The sequence below is a fragment of the Erpetoichthys calabaricus genome, chromosome 17 (assembly GCF_900747795.2).
Source record: "Erpetoichthys calabaricus chromosome 17, fErpCal1.3, whole genome shotgun sequence".
NCBI lineage: Eukaryota > Metazoa > Chordata > Cladistia > Polypteriformes > Polypteridae > Erpetoichthys > Erpetoichthys calabaricus.
The window spans coordinates 17,269,449-17,285,573 of record NC_041410.2 but is presented as its reverse complement, the minus strand read 5'-3'; the positions used below and the strand labels follow the sequence as shown (position 1 = coordinate 17,285,573).

The 16,125-nt window shown below is 42.7% G+C and overlaps 1 protein-coding gene across 5 annotated transcripts in view; it reads right to left on the bottom strand.

Annotated features, from left to right (window-relative positions):
- LOC114645223 (protein unc-13 homolog C-like) overlaps positions 1-16,125 on the bottom strand; it is a 742,812-nt gene that overhangs the window by 379,576 nt on the left and 347,111 nt on the right. For all 5 annotated transcript variants that reach the window (XM_051920476.1, XM_051920477.1, XM_051920473.1 and 2 more), the window contains one exon: positions 2,167-2,245. In XM_051920476.1, the coding sequence (XP_051776436.1) occupies positions 2,167-2,245 (79 nt within the window). The remainder of the gene's footprint in view (positions 1-2,166; positions 2,246-16,125) is intronic.

Here is a 16,125-nt window from a genome sequence, read left to right as displayed (position 1 = left end):
CCATGCACCCAACTTGCTTTGTCTCAACAGTCCAGGCTGGTGGTGGTGGTGTAATGGTGTGGAGAAGGTTTTCTTGTTACTCTTTGTGTTATGTTAATACTAATCAATCATCGATTAAATGTCACAGCCTATTAGAGTGCTGTTGTTGCTGACAATGTGCATCCCTCCATGACCACAATTTACCCATCTTCTCATCATGGTAATCCAACTGGTTTCATTAACATGATGATGAGTTCAGTGTTCTTCAGTAGCCTTAACAGTCACCAGAGCTGAATTCAGTAGAACACCTTTGGGACCTGCTGGAAGGGCAGCTGGCAAATCTGCAGAAAGTGCATGATGCCATCACACCAACATGGAGCAGAATCTTGAAGGAATGTTTCCAACATCTTGCAGAATCCACGTCATGAAGAACGGAGGCTATTCTGACAGCAACATGAGGCCCACCCAGTATTAGTATAGTGGTTTGCAGAATTGGCTTAGTAACGGTATATTGAGTGGTCTTCATGGATTATTTAAACCTGAAAGAAACGTCTCCAACATCTTGTGGAATCCAAATCACGAAGAACTGAGGCTGATTTGAGAGCAAAACGAGGACCACCCGGTATTAGTATAGTGGTCCAAAGAACTGGTTCAGTGAGTGTATGTTGAGTGGTCTTTATGGATTATTTAAACCTCAAAGAAATATCTCCAACATCTTATGGAAACCCAATCACAAAGAACTGAGGCTGACTTGAGAGCAAAACGCAGACCACCAGGGATTAGTATAGTGGTCCGAAGAACTGGCTCAGTGAGTGTATGCTGAGTGGTCTTTATGGATTATTTAAACCTCAAAGAAATATCTCCAACATCTTATGGAATCCAAATCACAAAGAACTGAGGCTGATTTGAGAGCAAAATGAGGTCCCACCCAGTATTAGTATAGTGGTCTGCAGAATTTGCTTAGTAAGCATCTATTGAATGGTCTTCATGGATTATTTATCTCTCCCAACATCTTGTGGAATCCATATCACAAAAAACTGAGGCTGTTTCGAGAGAAAAACAAAGCCCCACCCAAGTATTAGTATAGTGGTCTGCAGAATTGGCTCAGTAATGGTATATTGAGTGGTGTTCATGGATTATTTAATTCTATCAACATCTTGTGGAATCCAAATCATGAAGAACTGAGGCTGTTTTGAAAGCAAAGCGAAGTCCCACCCAATATTAGTATAGTGGTCTGCAGAATTGGTTCAGTAGCAGTATATTGAGTGGTCTTCATGGATTATTTAAACATCTGGTGGAATCCATGTCATGAAGAATTGAGGTTGATCTGAGAACATAAGGAGGCCCCCCTCAGTATTAATGGAGTGGGTCCTAAGAATTTGCTCAGTGAGTGTATTCAGTTGATGCTCTTTCTCCAAAGTGACTTACAAACCCCAGAGTTGTTTCCATATTTCTCTTATGTGAGCTCTGATGGCTGCCACGACTCCCTCAGAGTCACACAGGGTGTCAGTGGTGCTGCTTGAACTGGCAGCGTTCTGCTGTACAGTCCGGCACCAAAGCCCTTTTAACCAAACCAAAGATGTCCGCTTGAGGAGTCTGTTGGCTGAGTTTGGAATAAAACTGGTAAAGTTAATGCAGGGAACACAGGCCTACCATGGCTCTATACATGGCCAGAATAAATTAAAATGCACAATATTTTGCTCCTAAAAGGACACAAAACATAAATAGAACCACACAAGTGCAAATGGGGGCACTAAAGCTGCTTACAATAAACAAATGAAACAACAAAAATAAAATCCAGCATTCAGAATGAAACAGGCTGACATTAGAAGGACTCAAAGCATTGCAATACTATTAATAAAAAGTCGCCCTGTCACCTGAATCATCCCGTGTGACTGGCGGTTGTAAATACTGATTGCTTGTGATCAAGGGCTAGCAATGTCACCATGCCATGTTGTGTGCCCCCCCAATACCAGCCTATGGACAGCTTTTGTAAAGACTTTTCAAGGAATAATTTGTTTGTGTCTGCACTGCAGGTGAAGAGCAAGTGAGCATAAAGAAAAGTGCTGTGCTCGTGTCTGAAGACGCCATAATCGTCGTCATCAGTGAAGGATCCTTCGAACAAAGCAGACAAGGACACAGGGCTAAGACTGAGCAGGAACTTTAACCACAAAGAATGTAACTCACCAAGTCTCGAACGATGGGCATTGTCTTTTTTCGGCGTAAATCTGGCATGCTGTCAATACCATAAAGTATACTGCCAGGCCTAAAAAGAAAAATGAAAAAGGAAGATTTAGTAAAGCTCACTGCAGTCACACGGCTTCATCATGTAGTATTTCTGTCAGGGTTATTCACAAAGCCCACGGTGTCCTGAAGTGACATGAAAAACTCAACTTTATTGATTTTTTAATTCAGTGTAAAAAGCTGTGCTGGCATTTCATCCAACAAAGATATTTTTTTGTGTAGCTCCTTTCTCTAGTGAACGCCATCACTTTAGAGACACCCTTTCCCATTTCATTTAAAAAAAATAAAATAAAATATCCCTTTACAGTTTGCTAAATTCAATTTGTAATGTTTCATTTGTGTGTCTTATTTAGGCAGGGTGGCACTGTGGCGCAGTCGTAGCACTGCTGCCTTGCAGTAAGGAGACAAAGGTTTGCATCCCGAGTCCTTCCTGGTGGTCTGAGTTAGCACCTCACTCCCTTGTGCTTCCAGAAACATCTTTAACCCGAAAACGTCAATAGTCATGTCCCGAGATGAGCCGAGCGAATGAGGACACATACATTCAGCAAGGGGTTGGCACAACAGCATTTGGTGCTTTTATTAAAATCCAAACAGATGGTGCAGTGCATAAAAGTCTTCCCTAAACAAATAAATAAATCATCCCATAAAATCTGAGTGTCCAGTATAGGTTAAAAAGCAATAATTAATTCCATTAAAAAAGAAGGATTAAAATCACAGCAGGAAACCTTTCTTTAAAAACATACAAGCCTGGGTGCAACCTTCTTAAAACTGACGTCTCCTCTGCTTACCCCAAAAGAGATCCTGCAGCCAGAGGAGTCGTCCTCCAGGTTTTTAAATCCAGACTCGGGTCCCTGCTGCCATCTGAGGTTCCCTGCCAGAACATGCATGCTGAGCCTCACTTTTTCAAGTCCACCCTTCGTCTTTAAGCGGAAGCCCACTTGAGCAACGGGTCACTCCAGCTACCTGAAGATGGTTTGAGTGCCTGGCATAGGCTCCTCCTCGGGGCTCAGTACCCGGCTGACTGTCTCCACTCTACCGCACACTGACTTCTCACGATCTTCCTGTTACCGTCATCCTTCCTTCCTTCTCCTTTAACCTCCGTCTCTCTCTTTCTGTCTCCTGTTCTTTTCCTCTCTGCCGTGCAGGCTCCTTTTACCACTGGCTGATTGGGTGCTGGTGTGCTACTCTGCCTACTATGAAGTGTGAAGGAGGCACCGATCTGTTCTCATTTGCATGTGAGTGAGCGATCTGCCAAGCACCCCAATCAACCCCAGAGCAACGTGTGCTCACATACATCTGCACTGATCAGAGCCTGCACACTCCAGGACATGATTATTTAAAAACCTCACTTCGCTACAGACCTCGTATCACAGTTCTCCCCGTATCTGCTCCAGTTTCCTCCCACAGTCCAAAGACGTGCAGGTTAGGTGGATTGGCAATATTAAATTGGCCCTAGTGTGTGGTTGGGGTGTCTGTGTTAGCCCTGCAAAGGACTGGTTCCTGTTAGGGCCGTCTTAACATATAAGCACTGGCCGGAGGGGCCCCAGGAGCATAGGGGTCCCACGATGTTTCTGAAGCCTATGCATGTTTCTGTTCTGCTATTGAAACAGGGGCCCCAGCGTACTACTTTGCTCGGGATCCTGTCCAGGGTTTGTCCCTGCCTTGAGCCCTGGGCTGACTGGGATTGGCACCAGCACCCCCTCGTGACCCAATTCAGGACCAAGCGGTTAGAAAATGACGGACTGACCGACTATTTAGACAGATGGAGTGAATATGCTATGTGCCGAGACCTCATACAGGAAAGCTAGCATTTGCACATACTGTAGATTCTAAGGATAAATGACTCCAAGGGTGTTTTTCAGAAGCTAAAATACGGCGCAGACGATGTATTTCAAAGAGTGTTAAATTCTGAGGTGCAGGCAAAATGGAAAATAATTCTGGGAAACATATGCAAATGTCAAAGCAAAATTTAAAACAGTGTCATTATTTATTAAATTGTGTGCACTTAAGCTTAGATAAGATAACCAGTGTGTATATGCATAGAGGAAGATGCAAAATGGAGGACTGGGATCTTGTTATAATTAGCTTAAAGTAACTCAACTGAAAAGCAAGCAGACCACGGGATCTTAAGCAGTTGTCTGATTTCGACTGATCCAACATCTTAGATAAGGTGGCCAGCAAGGTGGTACAAATTCAGAGGATTTAGAAACCTTCACCCACACCTTGGTCAGAGTGCATTAATGGAACGTAACAAGTTATGGTTAACAAAAGCCGATTCATGCTCGCTAGATGCCCTGATTGCAATGCAAATTATATAAGAAGAACCGGACACGGCTGCAAATTGTCTTGTTGTGCTGTCAAAAACAAGTTCCATTTTATGTGTGTGCACCCACACCATACAAAAACTGGATGTAGTGTGTCGCCAGTTGGTTAATGGCTTCCAGCACAGGACTCACGATAGAGTGAAGCTCAGCCAACTTATCGACCAGCTCCCTGAGAAGTGACAACAAGTAGTGGAAACAAACTGAAGGAAACCTAAACAAGTCATTCAGTGCAAATACGCAGCATTGACCCTCTTAAATAAGAACTAAAATCCATGCGTCTGTACATCATATTCATCAATTTTGAGTTTTAATATGTCACGTCAAGGCACATCATGATAACAAGCTTGTGTTGTCCTGGTGCCACGTTTTCCCTTACTTTATCAAGGGTGGAATCATTCCCCAAATTCTCCGAAATGTTGCGTAAGCATGGGATAGAGGTGAGGTTGGGGGCACGCACTGATACAGCACACCCACCACATGACGAACCACCTGAGGATCCCAAATTAGGACTCAAGTGTAGTCGTGTAATGGGTGACACCTTAGCGCCCCGCTAGTTCGAATGGAATGGAACAACGTGAGTCTTTTTTACAGTGGTTGGAGTTGCCCCACCAAGTTTACTTTTATAAATCCCGAAATTTGCGTGGGACATTCCATACGCACCTTTCGAATCCTCTTTTTATGCAGATGCAAGCTTTATAAATGAGGAGGCGGAATACCAGGAGGAGACAGAGAGACAGACATGCACGGCGACAATCGAGAAGATCGTCAAAAAGTCAAAACCTCCAACCGTATGAAAGTTCTGCTTTCACAATGTTACGTTGACATTTCTTTGAAGACCACTACTTAGCAAGGTCACTTAGCAGGGTCTTTTCATGTGTTACCAAATTAGAAATGTCCCCCTTATTCTAGCCTAGCTGTTCCCCCACGACTCTGACCACATAGTAGTGAAACAGGGAAAACTTTAAAAGTCAAAAAATGTAATTCTGGCCAAGCAGAAGGTAGGTACACTCCAACGTCAAACGCTGGCACTGTATCTGATCGTGTTCAGCTCTGATGAGAGAGCGTCCCCTGAGTGGGGAGAAAAGCATGTGGCCGTGATATTTCTGCCAATGAGCAGCTACCGTCTAAAACACACGTAGGTCTGATCTCTCTCTCAAAAACGTCAAACGTTACTCCTCAACAATCTGTAGATGATAATGTCTGCTGAAAAAACAGGTATCTCTGGGTAAGTGGAGGGCAAGGTACAGTCCAACACGTGGTGAGAGGTAGAGCGACTTGAACGGAGGCTGGCTGCCCCCCTCCCCTCAGCCTGCAGCATCGGTCTCAGATTCGTGCAAATAAATCGGTACTGCAACCGAACTATGATACTTAGCATGATGAGAGAAGTCGCAAAATCAACCGGAATGTTCAAGCAAATAATAGAAAAAAACCCGATCTAAATCCGTTAAGTAGTTCTTTCGTGAAAAACGGGCAGACAGGCAGACAGACAGACGTACGTTGGATTTTATACAGTATATAGATATAAGTGAAGTAATAAAATAAATGATAACTTCCACAGGTAGAGGAACTGAAAGATGTAACTACTACTTAGAAAAAATACAAGGATCAGCAGTTCCTCATCTTTAACTTTTATTAGCCTTTTATTTTAGGTCCATAGGTCTGCGTGTTTCACTAGTTATTACTTAACCCACACATTATTCATATTACTTACCCCACTAAGTACTTATCGAATTTATTCAAATAATGGTCAAGCACGTAACCATGTTCGTAGCAAATGCATACAAATTGCTCGTTAGTAAAACTGATTAATTAATTAGTTTACTAAGGAAGTAAAACGTAACCCACTAGTTAACCTATTAATCAATTTACAAATTAATCAAGCAATGGTCAGTCCATTACTCGGCCGCCTGATTCAACAACCTCTTAACTAATGAATTACTCCGCTAACATAACAAGTACATCAATAATTCACTTTCTCGATGGACGAATCAATTAACAGATTACTTATGCAATTAACTAACAAAATTAGCCAATCACTTAATCCATGAGGGGAGGGGGGCTCTTACAGGAATGGAATGGCTGCACTCCAAATTGAAAGGCAACCAAAAGTGATTGTGCAGCAAAGAGAGTTCAAGACTGACTACAGTGACAGAATCTTACTCTGACTTCAGCCGCTTGTGATGAGGCGCAGCCCAGGGTCGATCGATGACTCCAAAGTTGCTCAAAAAAAGCGGATGGCAGCAGCTGGCAGGAACCAAGGTGGACAGAGATAGGATGTCGAGTGCCAGGGAACTCAGAAGTGACACCTGTTTTATTCTAACAGAAATCTGCTGTTATGTTGGTACAACGCTTTTGTTGCAGATGAAGGAGAAGAGTTGGGGGAGACTAAAAATAAAAAAATTAAAAGTTTCTTTATGATTACATCTTGCCTGAAGAAGGGAGCCTGAGTTGCATCGAAAGCTTGCATATTGTAATCTTTCTAGTTGGCCAATAAAAGGTGTCATTTTTTTGCTTGACTTCTCACTTTATGAAAACTGAAAAGAAATTGGACGGGAATTGTTTGCATGCCTATCAGAGAACCTTGGTGTGCCAAACACTGGTAACCCATTAACAGGCATGATTGGTGGACTCCCAGATGTGCTTAAAGTGGAGAAGGACAAGACAGACAGATATGAAAGGCAGTATACTGTATACCATATCATAGATAGATAGATAGATAGATAGATAGATAGATAGATAGATAGATAGATAGATAGATAGATAGATAGATAGATAGATAGATAGATGAAAGGCACTATATAACAGACAGACAGACAGATATGAAAGGCACTATATTGTATACCGTATCTTAGATAGATAGATAGATAGATAGATAGATAGATAGATAGATAGATAGATAGATAGATAGATAGATAGATGAAAGGCACTATATAACAGACAGACAGACAGATATGAAAGGCACTATACTGTATACCGTATCTTAGATAGATAGATAGATAGATAGATAGATAGATAGATAGATAGATAGATAGATAGATAGATAGATAGATGAAAGGCACTATATAACAGACAGACAGACAGATATGAAAGGCACTATACTGTATACCGTATCATAGATAGATAGATAGATAGATAGATAGATAGATAGATAGATAGATAGATAGATAGATAGATAGATAGATAGATAGATAGATAGATAGATAGAAAAAGACAGTAGGAAATGGGTAAAAATCTCAATGTGCTAAAATACCTGTAAGTGCTTGTGTTTGCTTTAGCATCTTCAGTTTGTTTCCCAGGCTTAAACCTTTTCCAAAATCCGTCAACCACATAAGTGTTTAAAATCTCAGATTCCTCCTGCCTATCATCTGAGCAAGTGATTGTTTCTGATGTGAAATCCATGTCTTCTGCCTCTGAATCCATCATGGTGGCTGCAGGTAAGCCTTGGGTCACTTACTCCTACTATGACAAAGTTTGGGGTCCTCCTTCGGTCCTGGCACTGCCTGAGGTGGGATACAGCAGTTCTCACAGGGCCATTAAACCCCGGTAGTCCTCCTTGCCTGCTCTCATGGAATTACAGCAAACTATTTGTCATCTTTGTGATAACTCTTGGATAAATCCTGCTACTGGTATCTTTTAGACAAAAGCAAACAAGATCTTGGAATGACTCTGCCTAGCATTGGGATAATTATTAACAAAGTAGAAATCAGATTAAGACTAAGGGTGTGTGTGAACACACAGGGGAAGAAAGCCAAAATAAACAAAAAAAAAAGCATAAAGTCCACTAATTTAGTTGTGCATTCTCATCTGGACAGAAGGCTACAATACTGTGTGACCACTCCACATACTGCAACCTCACCTTCAAATCCTGTCCCATCAGCCTTAGCCTTTCTATGCTCTGTGCTGTACTCTGCAGACTACAATGACATTTCTCCATTTCATTTTTCATTATCAAAAACGTATTCTTGTTTCAATTTTATATTATAGTATGTTGGTTTATTTTGAAGGCAGGTTACAATCATTTAAAAGTATGCAACTCAGAGTTTGTTAAATGTATTTTAAGATTTAATAAAGGATTAAGGCCACAAATTTAGCACTCAGTGTATTTTTATACAAAGCTGTTCACACCCCACACCACCCCCAACATGATAATACGACTTCTTTTTCTACTACTTCTGCTACTACTATCACATTTTTGGGAGGTATGAGGATTAATAAAATACCTAAAAGTAAAGCTGGATAAATCAGACTCTGCAGCTGCATGAATAAAAGGTAAAGTACCACTTCTGGTTAACGGAAATAGACCAAAAGTGGTTAGTAATGTATGTTTTGTACCTAATACTTGTATGCAAAATTTGGTTGACCTAAGCGAAAGCGTACTCAAGTTATCATGTTTACGCACACACACACACACACACATATAATTCCAAAAATGGTATTTTCGGATTCAGGGAGGTCTAAAACTTAGAGATTCATCAAAATCTCGACATCAAATCTATGATCGATTACAATACTTTCCCTCTACTTCGTATACAAGAAAGTCAGGAAGAGCTAAAATGTCGAGAGTCATCAAAATCTCGACATCGAATCTTCGGATGACTACAATACCTTATAATAACTTTTTGTTTTCTTTTCTGGTATAAACAAGCCTATTAATATTTCAAAATATTCTTCAAGTCAAGTCAAGAGTATTTATTGTCATTTCATCCATATACAGTAGTACAGTATACAGTGAAACGAAACAACGTTCCTCCAGGACCATTGTGCAACATAAAACACAGGACAACGAAGAATCCACGACACATAACGTAAAGACACATAATATATAACAAGGTGCATGTGAGTCAAATGTGCAACACTGCAGAACAGAACACATATATCAGATATCAGTCCGGTCCATGAGTGTTCAGGAGTCTGACTGCTTGGGGGAAGAAACTGTTACACATTCTGGAGCTGAGGGCCTGAATGCTTTGGTACCTTTTTCCTAATGGTAGGAGTGTAAACAGTGAATGTGAGGGGTGTGTTGGATCATTCACAATGCTGGTGGCTTTGCAGATGCAGCGTGTGGTGTAAATGTCCATGATGGAGGGAAGAGAGACACCGATGATCTTCTCAGCTGTCTTCACTATCTGCTGTAGGGCTTTGCGATCCCTGACCGTGCAATTTCCAAACCAGACAGTGGTGCAGTTGCTCAGGATGCTCTCTATGGTTCCTCTGTAGAATGTTGTTAGAGTAGCTGGTAGAAGATGGGCTTTCCTCAGCCCACGCAGGAAGTAGAATCACTGCTGGGCTTTATTGGCTAAAGAGCTGGTGTTGTGGGACCAGGTGAGGTTCTCTGCCAGGTGGACACCCAGGAATTTGGTGCTATTGACGACCTCCACAGTTGAGCCGTCAATGTTCAGTGGCAGATGGTCACTCTTAGTCTTCCTAAAGTCAACAATCATCTCCTTTGTTTTGTCTACATTCAGAGACAGGTTATTGGCTTTACACCAGTCCGTTAACCGCTGCACCTCCTCTCTGTATGCTGACTCATTGTTGTTGTATGTTATTCATCATGGCGCCAGTTGTTGCATGTTTGTTGGGCATGTACAGTAAGTGAGAATTTCCCTGTGCTTGTGACATTACTGCTTCTTCTACAACTGCTGCTGTCGCATTTTTTGGAGTGTGGCAGATGGCCGGGACAACCTGACCATGGAAGCTTTTCTGGAGCATTACCTTCCCCAGGGTGCTAAAGGGCAGCACTCCTGAAGTGCAGTGGTACCATGGGTTTGGAGCATGGAAGCTCAACCCTGTTGGGGCCCGTGGCCACCGCCAGGGGGCACCTTTAGAAGTTGAGCCCTTTTGATGCAGCACTGCCGCCACACTCGGAATTGCTGACGGAAACATGTCAACGACCACCTGGAGCACATCCGGGTGGTCTACAAAAGGAACCAGCAGCCGCTATTCTGAGAGCCAGGGTTGGGTGAAGGAAGACAAAGCTCATCAGGAGGAGAGGAGCGGAGCGGAGAGAAGGAGAAGAAGAAAAGGTTGTGTGCTGAATTGTATTTAGTGCTTGTGACTGCGCTGTACTGGTGGGAAACGGGGGAAAGCATTTCCCACAGGAAGGATAAGGAAAATAAAACCTGTGTGTGTGCTTGCACTTGTGTCTAGAGTCTGTCTGTGTCAGGTTGGGGCGGCAGGTGTGCCTCCTGGTGGTCCACAGGAGGTATGTGGATTACCAGAATCCCTACAGTAAAACTACCATGGACATGGAAAGAAGGTGACATGGAAACGTGACACAGGCCAGTGACCAGGCCAGGATTTGAAATCAGTCTGCGGAACAGCAAGGTAGCGGAGCTCCCCAATAACAATAGTAATAACCATTATTATGGAAATCAAAGCAAGGATTATGGCATCGTGGGAAATAAGAATATTCCGAAGATGATTCAAACAAAAACAGCAAGGGAGCGTGAAACCTACTCCAACAATAAGAGGAACTGGCAACAACATGGTGGCTGCAACAGCTGCATGCCGTATTGGACACGGCATACTCATCTATTACAATTGTGACCACAACACTAGGCAGTAGGACAACTGGAACTGAGCGCCGAGGTATTGATCAAAAATATAAAACCGTGAGGATTCACATGGATGATCTAATGACAGAGTCATAAATCACAAGGCGTCCTACTTCAGGAGGCAACTGTCAGGTCTGCTTCACGCTGCCTTTTCAATTGCCGGTAGTTTAGACCAGGAAGACCCTCTGGACCCCTAACCCACCCCACCAGGTCTCCCCGTTGCTCAAGTCAGGTGTTTTAAAAATTGCACTTGCAGTCTTGGAAGAGGACTTTGTTCATTCTTTGCATATTTGCCAGAAGCTGCTGTGTCAGCAGCAGCAGGATTTGTCTTTAATTCCACCGGGTTGTTTCCGCCGCCTTTCACTCAAATAAATGCCACACTGTGCTCTCCATCTTGCCACAGCTGAACACGGGATTAGGAGTTAAATCGAAATAAAGCAGGAATCACCCATGTGACTGGCACTAAGCAGCTTTTGTTATATTTGTATTGCATATTTTAGGAGATCGGCTGGTATAAAATTGTGTTGTTAGATGTCTATTGGCATTGCGGCTTCAGCAGTGAGTGCTACCAGGGGGCTGAGGATTCATTAACAAATCCGGGAGATGCAATGCAAGCAGATGGGAAGAAAACAAAAGAGAAAAAAATGAGCAGAGGAAAGAAAAGGGATAAGTAGAGCTTTAAAAAAAAAAAAAGGAAATGATCTGGTGGCAGCATGGATCCTGGGTATGAATTCTGTTCTCTGGTTGGTGACGGCGTGACATTTACACGTTTTCCTCACGTCTGCTTGGGTTTCTCTCTGGGTACTATGAAAGTGAGCATCGGCCCCAGGTGAATGGGGGGCGAGTGTGTCAGGAGGTCCTGTGATGGACTGGTGCCCCATTTAGGGAACAGGCTCGGGGTCCTCCAAAACTCCCCCCAAAGTGGATTAATGGAATTTCAAAAAGTTATCTTAAAATCTTAATATGAGCTCTGCGCAAAACTGCATCACGATCAAGAATTGCAGATACACCATCTGCAGCAAGATGTTCTTGCAGGTCTTTGGAGGTGATCTGTGGGTTGTCTGTAACCATCTCACAATCCTGCGCATATGCCGCTCCTGTATTTTTCTTGGCCTGCCAGACCTGCTGGGTTTAACAGCAACTGTGCCTGTGGCCTTCCATTTCCTGATTCCATTCCTTACAGTTGAAACTGACAGTTTAAACCTCTGAGATGGCTTTTTGTAGCCTTCCCCTAAACCAGGAGACTCAACAATCTTTGTTTTCAGATCTTTGGAGAGTTGCTTTGAAGATCCCATGCTGTCACTCTTCAGAGGAGAGTCAAAGAGAAGGAAGCACAACTTGCGATTGACCACCTTGAATACCTTTATATCTCATGATTAGACACACCTGTCTATGAAGTTCAAGGCATAACAAGCTCATCATAGCAATTTGGTGTTGCAAGTAATCAGCACTGAGCAGTGACATACATTTAAATCAGCAAAATGACAAGGGGACCCACATTTGTGCACAGCCAGTTTTTCACATTTGATTTAATTTCATACAACTAAATACTGCGTCACTAGAAATCTTTGTTCGGAAAACACGCCAGTACTCAGATGTTCCTAGGAAATGAAAGACATACCACTGTTATCTTTTTTGTTGAAAGTAGAGGAAATTATTATGCAGGCTGAGAGGGGTTCCCAAACTTTTCCATATGACTGTATTATATATATATATATATATATATTGTGAGATATGGCCGGTCATTCATCCCGGCCAATACCCCCAGGCCACTAGATGGAGCCCTCCTTGCAGCATGGAGGTGCCCCGAATGCCAGCAGGGAATTATGGACAACGAAGTTTTTATGTACAGCCACATGCTGGCTACCATGGGGACCGCCAGGAGTCGCTGCAGGGAGACACAAGGACATCTATTTTCCCTACACCCCGGAAGTACGTCCCAGTCACATGGACAGAAGGAATGACGTGCTTCCGGGATGAAAAAGAAGAGTTTTTGATCTGACCCGGAAGTGTTAAGAAGTCACATGGATGGAGGGTTCAGAAGCACTTCCGGGTCATGGACTATAAAGGATTGTTGGAAATCCCAGATGGACAAGCCGAGTTGGGAGGAAGAGTGACTGAGCTGCTGGGAAGTGTGGAGGATTATTGTGGATTAATTATTGATTGTTTATTGGAAGAAGAGTGGTGGTGGAGGTGCTTTGTGAACATTTATTATTATAAAATAAAGTCATATTGGACTTTAATCTGGTGTCTGACGTGGTGTCTGAGGGTTCAAGGGGACGACAGCACCCCTATCTGTCACAATATTATACATATATATAATTAATATGTGATGGAAAAGCTCATCATGGAGTGCCATCAAATATGACAATCATTCCATAATACTTGGAAAGTCGCACAATAGGCCATTCTGAGAGCCGCGAACTGCAGAGGTCCTTTCGGATCAGGCACCAGCTGGCGTATTCTCAAACTAGGGTACAACATTTGGATCAGGAACAGCTCCGTGACTGGCAGCAGTACAGACTGTAAGCTGCTTTGGATTCCCCAGAGTTTCCACAGGCTGTGGCCTGTTTACAAAACTGTGCAATCGATGCTCCGACACACTTTTATGACAATAGCCAGGGGATGTATGTCATATGTGAATTCCTTTTATTTACAGCAAACACATTCTGAGCTCCAAAAATAGCTTTAATAAATGGCTTTATGTCCAAGGGAAGAAGATGTGTAAAAGAGAGAAGCGTTTACTACTCTGTAGATACAGTAGAACTTATCGGTATTAATGTGCCTAAAAAATGAAAAATATCTGTGTGTGTGTGTATGTGAGTGCAGAATGGGATTGACAATGGAGTTAAAGAAATGTACTGACAGTCTGCTGTGAGGGCAATCTTAAATCGAACCCTCTCTTGGATGTGACAGGGTCACTAGGAGAGAGGCCATAAAGGTTAGCGGGCGCCTGTTTATGTAATTGAAGATGCAAGAAGGGGTGTAATTTACTTTAGGGCTGAAATACGACAGAACCTAATGGAGGAGCTCGGTCTTCCCATTTATCCTTGATCTGTCCAAACCAAGTCAGCAGTTGAGATTAGTAAGCTGACCCTAAAATACGCTGTTAATGAACATCACAGAAATGTTTCAGTTATATAAAACATTATGTATACAGTATATGTGTATGTGTGTGTGTATTTTAGTGAACAACGGAGACAATCGGTTTATTATATAAAGTAAATATTTTATATACTTGTTCATACTGTACTTGTATGTCAGTACTTGCAGCGCCTCCTCCAGAGGACAAGGCTGGGAGCACAAGGCAAACTCTAAAGAAAACGGCAAAGACCTCCAGATGTCTCAGCGTTCACTTGTCTTCTCAGAAGATGGCCTGAAGTGTCCAGCTGAAGACTTGTCCATGGAGGTCGACCAATTTGCTCGTCCCAGTGAAATTATAAATTGATCATCTCCTCCAGCTGGCTGGCCTTAGTATCGTATAGAAGGAGTCCCGAGTCAAGGCCAGGCAGTTCACTACCAGCACTTCAAGGGTGCAGAACTTGACAGGGAAACATTTGGGATCCCAAATTCCTTCCCGGTTAACTTTGTGAATAAGATAAAAAGGCTCTCAGGATTCCAGCAAACAGAGAAGAAAAATATTTATCAACATCTCAGGAACACACCAAAAAGGGTGTTTTTTTTTGTGTTGTAATCACAGATGTGCAAACAATTCTTTGCTCAAACAAAGCTTTTACAGGTTTGAATATACAGTCATATGAAAAAGTTTGGGAACCCCTCTTAATTCTTTGGATTTTTGTTTCTCATTGGCTGAGCTTTCAAAGTAGCAACTTCCTTTTAATATATGACATGCCTTATGGAACAGCAGTATTTCAGCAGTGACATTAAGTTTATTGGGTTAACAGAAAATATGCATCATATCAAAATTAGACAGTGTGAGGGATGGCTGGCCTGTCATCCCGGCCAACACCCCCAGGCTGCCAGATGGAGCTCTCCCTGCGGCATAGAGGTTCTCCGAATTCCAGCAGGGCCTCATGGACCTTGTAGTTTTTACAACCAGCCCTGCTGGATACCATGGGGACCTCCAGGAGACACTGTAGGGAGGCTCATGGAATTCTACATGCCCTATAACCTGGAAGTACATCATAGGCAAGGCAACAATTGAAATGACGTGCTTCTGGGATGAAGAAGAGGATTTTTATCTGACCCGGAAGTGATAGGAGATCACATGGACTGAGGGATTGAACACACTTCCGGGTCAGGGAATATAAAAGGACTATGGGAAATCCCAGACGATGAGCGGAGTTGGGAGGCAGGGTGGCTAAGCGTCTGGTAGTGGAGGATTGTGATTATTGATTGAGTATTGTGGAGTGTAGGTGCTTTGTGCACATTATTATTAAAATAAATAACATTTTGGATTTTATCTGGTGTCTGACGTTTGGTCTGAGGGTTCAAGGGGTCGACAGGGCCTCTATTTGTCACAACAGGTGCATAAATTTGGGCACCCCAACAGAGATATGACATCAATACTTATTTGAGCCTCCTTTTTCAAATATAACAGCCTCTAGACGCTGTCCTCCTATAGCCTTTGATGATTGTCTGAATTCTGGATGGAGGTATTGTTGACCATTCTTCCATACAAAATCTCTCCAGTTCAGATCAATTTGATGGCTGCTGACCATGGACAGCCTGCTTCAAATCGTCCCATAGATTTTCGATGATATTCAAGTCAGGGGACTGTGACGGTCATTCCAGAACATTGTACTTCTCCCTCTGCATGAATGCCTTTGTGGATTTCGAACTATTTTTTGGGTCATTGTCTTGTTGGAATATCCAACCCCTGCGTAACTTCAACTTTGTGACTGATGCTTGAACATTATCCTGAAGAATTTGCTAATATTGGGTTAAATTCATCTGACCCTCGACATTAACAAGGGCCCCAGTCCCTGAACTAACCACACAGCCCCACAGCGTAATGGAAGCTCCACCAAATTTGACAGGAGGTAGCAGGTGTTTTTCTTGGA